Source organism: Brassica napus, chromosome C9, assembly GCF_020379485.1.
Source record: "Brassica napus cultivar Da-Ae chromosome C9, Da-Ae, whole genome shotgun sequence".
Lineage (NCBI taxonomy): Eukaryota > Viridiplantae > Streptophyta > Magnoliopsida > Brassicales > Brassicaceae > Brassica > Brassica napus.
Genome location: NC_063452.1, coordinates 24,008,952 through 24,021,755, shown reverse-complemented (window position 1 = coordinate 24,021,755; position 12,804 = coordinate 24,008,952). Strand labels below are relative to the sequence as shown.

At 44.8% G+C, this 12,804-nt stretch overlaps 1 protein-coding gene across 1 annotated transcript; it reads left to right on the top strand.

Annotated features, from left to right (window-relative positions):
• The first annotated feature begins 10,906 nt into the window (after nt 1-10,906).
• LOC106453906 lies at nt 10,907-11,497 on the top strand. The gene has a single exon (XM_013896102.1). It carries the CDS (start codon nt 10,907-10,909, stop codon nt 11,495-11,497), a length of 591 nt encoding a protein of 196 aa, XP_013751556.1.
• Nucleotides 11,498-12,804: the final 1,307 nt, after the last annotated feature.

Below are 12,804 nucleotides of genomic sequence, written 5' to 3'. Positions count from 1 at the left end.
TTTACAGCTTGGTGTTTGCTATACAAAATATATTTCTTCGTAAAACCAGTTATGTTTACTTTCAAAAGTTTCTTCGTAAGACTTGGTCTGATTGTATGATGGATTTTCCGTGTAAGTAATGGGGATCGGTTTTACGAAGATTGTTGGGGTCAAAATCGGTCACGACGGAATCAATGTCAGAAAGTCCATAAAAATCCGCATAAACGTTTTAACGAAAAATAAATCTTAGAAAAAGATTTATTTTTACAAAGAATCTTGCGGAGAAAACACATTCACGAAAAATCGGAGAAAGACGCGAACAAGGTTGCTGCGTAGCAACCAGCACAATATGTAGCGACCGAGCTCTCACCAAAGCTCGGTCGCTACGTAGCGACCGAGCTCTCACCAAAGCTCGGTCGCTACGTAGCGACCGAGCACGTACACGGCTCGGTCGCTACGTAGCGACCAGGCTCTCACCGAAGCTCGGTCGCTGCATAGAGACCGAGCACGTACACGGCTCGGTCGCTACGTAGCGACCGAGTTCTCTCCGAAGCTCGGTCGCTACGTAACGACCGAGCACGTACACTGCTCGGTCGCTACGTAGCGACCGAGCTCCCCCCGAAGCTCGGTCGCTACGTAGCGACCGATCATGTACATGGCTCGGTCGCTACGTAGCTACCGAGCACGCACATGACTCGGTTGCTACGTAGCGACCGTACTTTCTTAAAAATCGATACGACACGAATCCATGCATTCTCGTCTACTCCTTAACGCTATCTCCCGAAGACCTAGCCAACCCATTTCATGTTTCTCGTCATTTGAAGTCATCAATCGAACTTTACGATAAAAACCACGGAAAGTTCCTTTTTATCGAAAGAAGCCGTAATAAACGTTTCGAGTCAAACAACGGCCCAAAGAGACCTAAGACGTGACTCGAAACCCACTTACGATTTCTTAACCAAAAGCCCATAAACCGTAGGACGGTTTATGCTTGGTTCGCAAGGAAAGATAAATGTCAAGTTTCCGCGGATAAATATGAAGTATTCGAAGATAATTAGAAAGATCGGGAAAAACGGAATATCTCCATTTTAAGGGCAGAAGAGGAAAAAGCGTAAACCGACCTAGGAGCAAGTATATAAGGAGTCCTAGGCGAGAGGCACGAGGAGAACTTTTTAGACTCAGAACTCTCGGCACTTAGAAACTCTGAGGCATTATTCTCAACATGCTCTGTTTCCATGACTGGCACCCGATTACCTGACGAACGTGCACAAGCAGTTCGATCTCTTGGTTCACTCTTGAACTACGTTCGGCTTGATCCTCGAAAGGGGTACGTATGCAGCCTTTCATAAGGTTCAGTCCAAAATCAATCAAAAACCTTTTCTGTATTTTCTTCGTCTTTTGTTATCGAGCTGCTAGTCAACTAGGTTTGAGCTTTTAGGCCACTAGAACTAGGTAACTCGCTGACCGACTTTGCGGCCAAAGCTTTTATGATCTCTTGTAATGATCGCAACACTCTCACGCGGACTCGAAATAAGATCTACTTTTTTTCTCTAAACTCGTTTGTGATCTTTTCATGATTTCCGCATATATTTGGTCACTTGCCGTTGGCTCTCGCAGAGATCCGGGACCTCTGGGAAATTAGGGTTTTCCTAGTTTCCTAATTTAAACGTAAATCGACAGTGCGAATTTCGGTTCCCACAGTTTGGCGCTAGAAGGAGGGGGGGGGGTACGGATTACTCTAACTCATAGCCGCAAAATGCTTGATCAAAACAATGTATGAAAATGCGAAAGAGAAAATCGTAGTTTGCAACAACGCTGGTAAAAAAACTCCAGCCGCCACTCCGCCTATGGCCAACGCCTATGCAAACGCCACAGTTCTTGAGAAAATAAAAAACCTTGCTGCGACTTTTCGCCACAGGAAGTGCAATGAAACGAACTTGCAATTTCTCTTTTTAAACATAAAGGGAAACGATAAATCTTATCAAACCCCGTAAGTTTGGCTCATTACAGAAAAAAAAGAAATCTCAATGCGTAAGGATTTTACCAAATCACGTTTTCCTAAAAAATTTCGGAAGGATAAAACTTTTTCTCCCAAAAACCGCAGAAAACCCCTAGGTTAATCGCGGAAAAACGAAGCGCAATAAATCGATTACACAGCTCGGTCGCTACGTAGCGACCGAGCAAGCACACGGCTCGGTTGCTACGTAGCGACCGAGCTCAAGCCAACTCTTCACTTGCTATGCAGCGACCTGTCAGGCCTAAAAAGGGTCCTCCTTTGCGTTCTCTTTTGAATCCTCATCGTAACGCTTTTCTTTTCGTCTCAATCGGAGTTTCCGTTGAGATTTTACGACGAAAACATGTAGGACTCTTCTTGGCTTGCTTCCACTCGCTACGTAGCGACCTGTCAGACCTCCAGCTTGCTACATAGCGACCTGTCAGGCCTTAAAAAGCTCCTCGTTTGTGTTTTATTTTGAATCCCGATCGAAACGCTTTTCGTTTCGTCTCAATCGGAGTTTATGTTGAGATTTTACGACGAAAACAAGTAAGACTCGTCTAAACTCCTTCGCTTGCTCCTACTCACCCTTACCTCCATCTTTGTGTTCTCCTTCAAATCTCGATCGAAACGTCTTTTGTCTCGTCTCGATTGGAGTTACCATTGAAACTTTACGATAAAAAAAAAAAAACCCGCAAAGACTAGTTTTCTCGCGTGGATTCAGATTAATCGTATAATACGGCAACGATTAACTTAACACCTTAGCTGCCTCAACTATACGATTACGTTGAACCTTTTTATTGACTTCGTATCAGTCTAGTCCGGAAGATAAATGTCAAGTTTCAAAGGATAAACACCAATATCGAAAAAGGCGAACATACACAAGAAGAGGAAGGGGAAATGAGCAAGCAAAACAGAGAAGAGACAAAACTGCATCTTCGAGAGAACTAAGGTATTTGCGACTTGAAATTTTTGAAATCAGACTTGGAGTTTTCGTAGGAAATTACTAAGAAATAAAAACGCCTTTGAGACTGCCAAAAAACTTTAGGGAACGTAAAACCTAGGTGGATAGTCTAGCGAACTAAGTCTTAGGTGATTTTCCTGTCTCGATATATTGTCCCATAACTGTTCGTCCAGATCTTGCAAACCGATCTAAACTCTCCAAAAAATTGAGAAAACGATCACCACGCATATCAAGCTCGCTTCCTAACGAGAGAAAAAACTAGAGAAATGAACATCGTCTTAAAACCGATTCGTTTCTGGCAATTCTCTCGGAACCGACATATTCCAAGTCTTCAACCTGGAAACAACCAAATCACAGTCCAAGTGTCGTCTTCAAACCGACTCGGACTGTCGATCATTCTATTCCTCAAGAAAAAAAGGGACAGCGTAGGTGCGTATACTATACACGTATACTACCATACTTCAAAAAAAATATTCATACAATGCGATGTCTCGTCAAGATCATCCTAAAAGAAAACGACAATCTGAGATTCGTCTAAACGCTAGGAACTGATCCAAACCATGTTGGAAAAATTCTCAAAGACTATACAACATCTATCGTCCCAATCATTCGTTTAGAAAACCTCTGCCAAACTTCAGAATGAAAGTCGATGATTTGCTGAAGTCATAAAGATCTTTTCCGATTTGATAAAACGAGTTTCGTATAAGAATCATTATACGAGAAATCTTCAGGCATCAAAGCATCACTCTCATTTTCCATTGAACCAACCGACTCACAGAAAAACATCAAAAACATTTGCAACAAAGAAAAATCAAGAACAAAAGTAACAGAAAATACGACAAAGAGAACACGTCCTCCCCGCTCGTCGACTAAGTCTATCGCTGTTTAACTGATTAATTCAAGAAACCTGCAAAAACGTTTCGCGACTAGATCTCGGTGAAATAACCTTTGGTAAAACTCCATGAGTGACTCAGAGAAACTTTCACCGAAGAATAAAACCAAAAGCGAAAACGTTTCTCAAAAATCTGCGGAAACATCGTTATTTTGACATCTCCATATGTCGCGTCAATTTAATAAATTCGTAAAAATTTATCGCCCGTTACTTACGCAAAAAATCCTTCGTATAATCAGATCATGTCATACGAAGTAACTTTCGAAAGTAAACGTAACAGGTTTTACGAAAAAGTACTTTCCTTATAGCAAAAAACCAAGCTGTATGATCCGACATTGGACGACCAATATAAACTTTGCTTCCTCGCACCACAAGCTGAAAGGTCTCATTCTTTAGCCCCGCAACTTACTGGCATCCACTCTCATTCCGCTTGGTCATGTCCAAGCAGGAAATCACCCTGCAACTGACTCCGCACGGGCTCTGTATCGAGCTTCTTAGGCTTTATCTCCCTCGGAAACAAAGGAAACAACTTCCATACGAATAAAGGAAACATTATACGAAACTTTCATCGTATAAATTAACCCTAAAGTGGAAAAACGTTTTCTACCACCTTGGGCATACTCGGCCTATCAATCTCGATAAACGCCATTCGTCACTCGCCCAATTACGCCTTTCCTTCAAAGCCGAACTAGGTTACAGCATCCCCTTTAAGGACGATTCTAACCGACTTGACCTTATTGACCGCACGAAAGTGTCATGGTCTAATCCTTTGGCAACAACGTCCTTGGCTATAAAGCTGAGCACAACCTTCATCCAAAGCCAAAACAATTGAGCAACCACCGCTCCAATAACTTGATGGCTAAACGGTAATCCGGAATTTATCTTGAAACGCCAAGTAACGATTACACAAACAATTATCGTACCACCCAAAAACGGGAATCATACGGTAAATTTGTCATAACAAAACTCAGTCCTAACAACCAAACAATTAACAGAAAGGTTCCACTTGTCAAAAATCGACCAAGTTCCATATACTACGATTCACTTTAAGCCCGCTGTGTTTTACTCGTAAAATGCGGCATGTAAGGAAAACTCGTAACAGAGCTCCTATAGCTATACGGAACATCCTCAAATAGACAAGAAAGAAATCTCGGAAGGCCAACACCACACAAAGCACAGTATAGGAGGATGCCTCTTTCCGGGGACAAATTTACGCGACCCCTTGGTCCTAACTCCTCGATCGCAAATCAAATCCAAACAGGAACAACAATTCTGGCTGCGAACATCTGTAGTCAAACCAGAATGTTTCCAAAACGCAGTGCTAAGACTAATCCCTTGCAACATCGCGAAACATCTTCAAGCCCGCGAATATTTCAAGCACGAAACGCAGCATACGAAAGAATAACAAATCTTCAGCATCGCGAGACGTCGCAGACGCCTGAAGATTTGTTCTTCGACGAAATTTCCTTCCTCGATAAAAACACTTTCTTGGAAGACCAGACAGTCATACGCACTAACATCTTCTCAAAACATATCCTTCGCGAAGACTCGAAACGGTAATTTTAACCATTAAGTTTGTTGCTGATCACAACAAACTCTTAACGTCCTAAACAGACTTAGCCATCTCGTAGAGATGACTCTCGTACATCCGACACAAGGATAATAGCGCTATAAAAGAAACCCAAAATTTTTGGTCAGCACTTCCAGGAGGCTTAAAAATTGTCCTTGGAGAGATGCTCGGTTCCAACCATACAAGTCGTATAAGCCGAGAACCTTTCGCGGACTTTTAATCGGTATGGAATCAGGAGGAAACTGAAACGGGATACATAAGTCGAATTAGTCATCGCACCCTCTAAAACCAGGAGTAAACCTAGGTCTTGCCCTAAACCCAGCGCACTGGTCTCTAACATCTCTAGGCATAGTATCAAAAACCTTGATACGAGATCCCAAAATTTGTCTCTTTGCCAATATTCGAGCGTCTTCAGAAATCCCGCAAGTTTACACAATGCAGAAAACTCTCGAAATAGATCACGGATATAGCAGTACACACAGAGTTAGATTACGAGATGACAACTCGTAGTCTTCCTTCTACACCCATATAAAATGCCATCGGCAGCAACACGCCTGATAATCTCTACATAAAAACCAGACCGTAAAGGTCTCTCTGGAAAACTAGTCATACGAACCTTAACTCCAAGACGAACTATGAAAGGCTTGATCCCTTTAACAAGGGTACGTAGGCAGCCGTCATAAGGCGCAGCCCCAATCTTATCGCGTTCTACTTTTAGAAGAGCGAGAAGACCACTTACCACTGACCTTTTCGACCATTAATTCCGCCTAACTCACCTAACTTGCCAAGCCACTCGCTAAAACCTCACGCTAGAAGCTCATGGTTCTAACGAGCTGGGGGGCTAACTGTTGGGGTCAAAATCGGTCACGATGGAATCAATGTCTGAAAGTCCGCAAAAATCGGCATGAACGTTTTTACGAAAAATAAATCTTAGAAAAAGATTTATTTTTACGAAGAATCTTGCGGAGAAAACACATTCACAAAAAATCGGAGAAAGACGCGAACAAGGTTGCTGCGTAGCAACCAGCGCAAAAGCTGGTCGCTACGTAGCGACCAAGCACGTACACGGCTCGGTCGCTATGTAGCGACCGAGCTCTCCCTGAAGCTCGGTCGCTACATACACGGCTCGGTCGCTACGTAGCGACCGAGCTCTCACCGAAGCTCGGTCGCTAAGAAGCGACCAAGCACGTACACGGCTCGGTCGCTACGTAGCGACCGAGCTCTCCCCAAAGCGTAGCGACCGAGCACGTACACGGCTTGGTCACTACGTAGCGACCGAGCTCTCCCCGAAGTTCGGTCGCTACGTAGCGACCGAGCACGTACACGGCTCGGTCGCTACGTAGCTCTCACCAAAGCTCGGTCGCTACGTAGCGACCGAGCTCTCACCGAAGCTCGGTCGCTATGTAGCGACAGAGCACGTACACGGCTCGGTCGCTACGTAGCGACCGAGCTCTCACCGAATTTCGGTCGCTACGTAGCGACCAAGCTCTCCCCGAAGCTCGGTCATTACGTAGTGACCGAGCACGTACACGGCTCGGTCGCTACGTAGAGACCGAGCTCTCACCGTAGCTCGGTCGCTACGTAGCGACCGAGCACGTACAAGGCTCGGTCGCTACGTAGCAACCGAGTTCTCCCCGAAGCTCGGTCACTACGTAGTGACCGAGCACGCACACGACTCGGTCGCTACGTAGCGACCGTGCTTTCTTAAAAATCGATACGACACGAATCCATGCATTCTCGTCTACTCTTTAATGCTATCTCCCGAAGACCATAGCCAACCCATTTCATGTTTCTCGTCATTTGAAGTCATCAATCAAACTTTACGATAAAAACCGCGGAAAGTTCGTTTTTATCGAAAGAAGCCGTAATAAACGTTTCGAGTCAAACAACGGCCCAAAGAGACCTAAGACGTGACTCGAAACCCACTTACGATTTCTTAACCAAAAGCCCATAAACCGTATTACGGTTTATGCTTGGTTCGCAAGGAAAGATAAATGTCAAGTTTCCGCGGATAAATATGAAGTATTCGAAGATAATTAGAAAGATCGGGAAAAACGGAATATCTCCATTTTTAAGTTATGACGGCTTAAGGGCAGAAGAGGAAAAAGTGTAAACCGACCTAGGAGCGAGTATGTAAGGAGTCCTAGGCGAGAGGCACGAGGAGAACTTTTTAGACTCAGAACTCTCGGCACTTAGAAACTCTGAGGCATTATTCTCGACATGCTCTGTTTCTATGATTGGCACCCGATTACCAGACGAACTTGCACAAGCAGTTTGATCTCTTGGTTTACTCTTGAACTACGTTCGGCTTGATCCTCGAAAGGGGTACGTAGGCAGCCTTTCATAAGGTTCAGTCCGAAATCAATCAAAAACCTTTTCTGCATTTTCTTCGTCTTTTGTTATCGAGCTGCTAGTCAACTAGGTTTGAGCTTTTAGGCCGCTAGAACTAGGTAACTCGCTGACCGCCTTTGCGGCCAAAGCTTTTATGATCTCTTGTAATGATCGCAACGCTCTCACGTGGACTCGAAATAAGATCTACTTTTTTCTCTAAACTCGTTTGTGATATTTTCATGATTTCCGCATATATTTGGTCACTTGCCGTTAGCTCTCGCAGAGATCCGGGACCTCTGGGAAATTAGGGTTTTCCTAGTTTCCTAATTTAAACGTAAATCGACAGTGCGAATTTCGGTTCCCACAAAGATTGTAAATTGGTGATATGTATACACATGTCAAAGTAGCGTTGTTTCTGCGGGTTTTACGAGAAACGTTTATGCTGTGATTTTGATCTTAGGTGAAAGTTGCTTGGAGTTACTCATGGAGTGTTACCGAAGTTTATTTCACTACGATCCAGTCGCAGAACGGTTTTCATTGGTTTCTTGAGAGAATTCTCATGACACATTCGTTTCTGGAACGAATTGGTCAACCAGAGGTAGATCTAGCCAACGATCGGGAAGAAAGTGTTCCCTTTAATGTGCTTGATGCTACATTTATTCTTGAGTTTTCTTCGTCACAAAGGTTCTCGATGCTTTTCCGTGACTCACTTGGTTCAACGGAAACTGAAAGAAATGCTTTTATGCATAAAGATTTCTCGTAGAAATTTTTATACGAAAATGGCTTTATAAAGCCGGAAAGGGATTCAAGACTTTGGCTAATCGTCGAGTTTCAGTATGATATTGGTACAGGTTTTCTATACGCATGATTGCGACAAGAAATGTTGTATAGTCTTTGAGATTATGTTCGTGATCGTCTGGATATGTTGCTAGTGTTTAGACAAATTTTAGATTGTCGTTTGCTTTTTTGAAACGATTTATGGAGGCGTCGTATTGCCTAAATGTTTTTCCGCCTATTGTTGTGAGAGTTTGCTTTGACGAAAGCGTTTTCTTGATGACAAGGCAAAAGTTTTTGAAGTTTGGAAGTATACGAGTATAGTATATGTACCTACTACCCCCCCCCCCTTTTTTTTTTACAAAAGAAAACAGTTGAACCGATACCTTGAAGGGTTGTGTACGTTTCTTCTTCCGAGGATTGGAATGATCGACAGTCTTGTTCGATTTAAAGACGACGCTGGGACTGTGATTTGGATGTTGATGACTTGGGATATGTCGGCTTTAAGAAAATCGCTAGAAACGAATCGGTTTTAAGACGACGTTCATGTCTCTTAGTTCTTTCTTTCTTTAGGAAGTGATCTGAATATGTGTGGCGATCATTTCTTGATTTTCACAGAGTTTAGATCGTTTTGCAAGATCTGCCTGAACAGTCATGGAACAATATACCGGGACATGAAAAATCGCCTAAGACTTAGTTCGCTAGACTATCCACCTAGGTTTTAAGTTCCATAAAGTTCTACGGCAGTCTCAAAGGCGTTTCTATTTCTTAGTAATTTCCTACAAAAATTCCAAGCCTGATTTCAAGTCGGAAATACCTTAGTTCTCTTGAAGATTCGGGTTAGTCTCTTCTCCGTTTTGCTTGCTCATTTGCCCTTACTCTTTTCGTGTCTGTCTGCCCATTTCGAGTAGCAAGAATATAGATTCTTCCTCGACCGAGCTTGGCTGGAGCTCGGTCGCTACGTAGCGACCGAGCCGTGTGCGTGCTTGGTCGCTACATAGGGACCGAGTTTGGCTTGTGCGTGGTCCGATGGCAATACTTGAGCTTGTCTGTGGCCGATTTGGATACGTGTCCGTTGCCTTCGGACAATCGGTATTTAGTGGTTCGATTGAGATTAGAACAATATTTTACCGCAAGGCTCTTCGTAAAGATTTCTTTACGAAGATTACTTTTCGTAAAAATGTTCATGCTGATTTTTATGGACTTTCAGACATTGATTCTGTCGTGACCGATTTTGACCCCAACACTTACCTTCCCGATTCTGGAGCCTGTTCTCGAGATCCTGGTGGAGCTTGGACTATCGTTTACTCAAGTTCTCCCTAATTTTCTTTGGCATCTTATTACGTTCTCGGTTAGGGCTAGGGAGGAAGGTTTATCTTTCGGAGTCGGTGAGTTTTGACACCTCGTTATGGTGAAGCGGAACACTCAGAGTCCCGGTACCTTCCTCGTGTCTCCGCGCCCGGGTCGACACGTCATCGAGGACGTCCCTTATCGCGACGAGAAGTGGCGCGAGCTGTTCTTCGTTTTTTGGGTAGATCGAGCATCTGTGGGCGATTTTGATTTCTCTCGAGTTCCTCGGAGTTGGGCTGAGCGTATTGGTTAGTTTTTTTTATCTGAGTGTCAGCTTTTCTCTTTGGAGAATTGGCGATTCAATTTCTCGTTTTTCTTTGATTATTTCAGCCCCTTTCGAAAGTTCTTTGATGTCAGACGAGATGCGTGACCTGATTGGAGTCCTTCGGAGAGGTCGTTTGGACTGGTCTTCGTTTGATCAGGCTCGGATTCGGGATGCTTTCGCCATGCCAGAAGGAACTAACAGGGCCCCTTTGGTTGGGGGCTCTGAGGATGAGGCCAAACATTCCCAGGAGGTCATTGCGACTCATTCCGTTCAGGCTCAGTCTTCAGATCGATTGACTAGGCAGCTCGCGAGGAGGTCGTCGTTTCGTACTTCTGGGTCTGCATCGAGGAATCGAGCCTCTGGTAAATCTACTTTGATCTTGATTCATGACTCCGACGATGAGGGTGCTTTGGAAGAGAGGCGGTCACCTGTCTCGTTGAGCCCTGGTTCGGGTGACGAGACTGTAGCTGCGACTCGCAAGCGACGCTGGTCGGCAAAGGATACCTTGCTCGGTCCATCTCGTCCTAGGTTCGTCCCTGAGGGATACGGTTCTTTGTTTGCGGCCCAATGTGACCTAATTTCCCTCGCTGGTCGCATGAGGTCTGCAGGCTGCCGTCTCCCATCTCTTACTTCTTCGGCCAAGAAAAAAGCTTACGCATAGGTTGCAGTGGCGAGCTGTAATGTTCATTTCCCACCTTCTTTCCTTTGAAAAATCGCTTCAAGGTACTTATTCGCCTGTTTTGATTTCTTCTTAGGTGATGGAAGATTTTAATGAATATGTTGTAATGATGGAAGATCACGTCGTGGCTTCTCGGAATAACAAGGAAATTGAGAGCATCAGTTCCGAGATTAAGAGGCTTTTGGGGGAGCTCGAAGCCGTCAAGCGAGAAGGGAAAAGGGATGTCGGAAAGATTGAGGATTTGACTGAGTATTGGAGGAGAATTCGCCAGGAAAACGAGGCTCTTATGACCCAGGTAGTTGCTCAGAAGGCGAAAGTCGCGGCACTTGAGGTCGAGAGGGATCAGGACATTCGTCGTGCTTCTCACATTGCTCGTCGTGATATCGAACAGCAGTACCGAGAGATCCTTGGATCTTTGAAGGTTAAATGGACAAACAAGAAGAAAGAGGTGTCTGCTGAGATCCAATTGCAAGAAGTGACCGCCAACATCGATCTTCTGAATGAGCTCAAGGACGGGGGCCTAACCGTAGACGCGGAGCTTGCTCGTTTAAAAGAGGTGGAAAGGGATTGTGAGGATCTTGTTGCTTCAGCCACCGTGCTGAACTGGTCGATCTCTGAGCTCGATCTTCCTCAAATCTTCGAGGATTCGGTGGATCAAATCGGGGGGTCGTCTGTCCCCGATGATTCCGCTTCTAGCTAATTTTTTGTTTAATATTTTTTTGCGTTTTGTTTTTCGCGATCTTTAATCGTGATGTTTCAGATATTCTTATCGGATAAGCATAATGTTTTGGTATATCTTTGTTTCCTTAGTCTTCGGGATTCCTTTTGCTCGGGTCGTTGAGATACGGCGAGGCCTTGATTCGTTAGGATTTACCATATTGCTTCGTTTAATTTCGTTTTGCTTGCCAAGGGAACATGGCATCGAGAAGATCAAACCCTCGCGACTCCGATACGGTGGGAACTCGAACTGGTAGTATTAATGCGGAACGCATTCGATCCGGAGATGTGAGCGAAGCGCTCAAAGAAGTTCTTCGTGAGGAGACTCGACTTCCGCGGGCTTCAGCCCAAGAGGTAAAGGACCTCGAGGGTGAAAAGTCTGCTGCTCGTGTTAAGTCGAGTAGCCCGACAGGTTCGGAGGGACGTGACCGCCCCCCGAAGAAGGCTAAAACGAATGGTCCAGACCATCGTCTCAGTGTTTCGTGTGAAGCGGCTGTTGCTAAACCGTTTCATTGGCAGTTTTCTCACTCCAAGGATTGCCCTATTACGGAAGACCCGGATAGTGTTGCTCACTTGGTGAGGCACTTCAAACCTGCTGGGTGTCCGCTTCCTTCTTTGCGAAATATGACGGAACGCGAGGTTTATGTGAAGATGGCTGTGGCCCATGCTAAGGTCATTCTTTTCGATATTCAATCCTTTTAAATCTTTGGTTTGTTTTGCCTGTGTTGATTTGCTATGTTCCAGGCTATGGAGGCTAACAACGAGTTCGCGGTGACTTTAGAGAAACGCCTGCAGGATGTTCCGCGTTCTGATGAGCTTTATGAAATAAAGAAGGTCGTTCTAGAGCTAAAGCTTGGTCTGAAGATGGCTCAGGATCGATAGCGTGCCAATGCTGCTCAACTGGCCGCTGCTGAAAAGTTGGGGAATCAGGCTGCTTCGCTTGAAGCTCGTCTGCGAGTTGTTTGAAACGAGAGGAAATCGGCCCTCAAGCAAGTTTCCTTTCTGGAGGCGAAGGTTGGATCTTCTGCTAATAAGTTCCCTGACGACCTTCGTCGTGCAACTTATGACGCCAAAAAGGCTCTGGCGGACAGCTACTTGGATGTGTTGGTATCCCTAAAGGAGAAGTGGGAGAAGAAGGAGGCCGCAACTGATTGTGAAGCTCGTCTTAGGGAGGTCATGGCAAATATAGATCTCTTGAAGGAGATCATGAACAACAATATTTTGGCTTCGGACGAGCTGTTGCGACTTCGAACGAAGGAGGTCGAGCTCGGGTCCGAGCTCGATGTGATG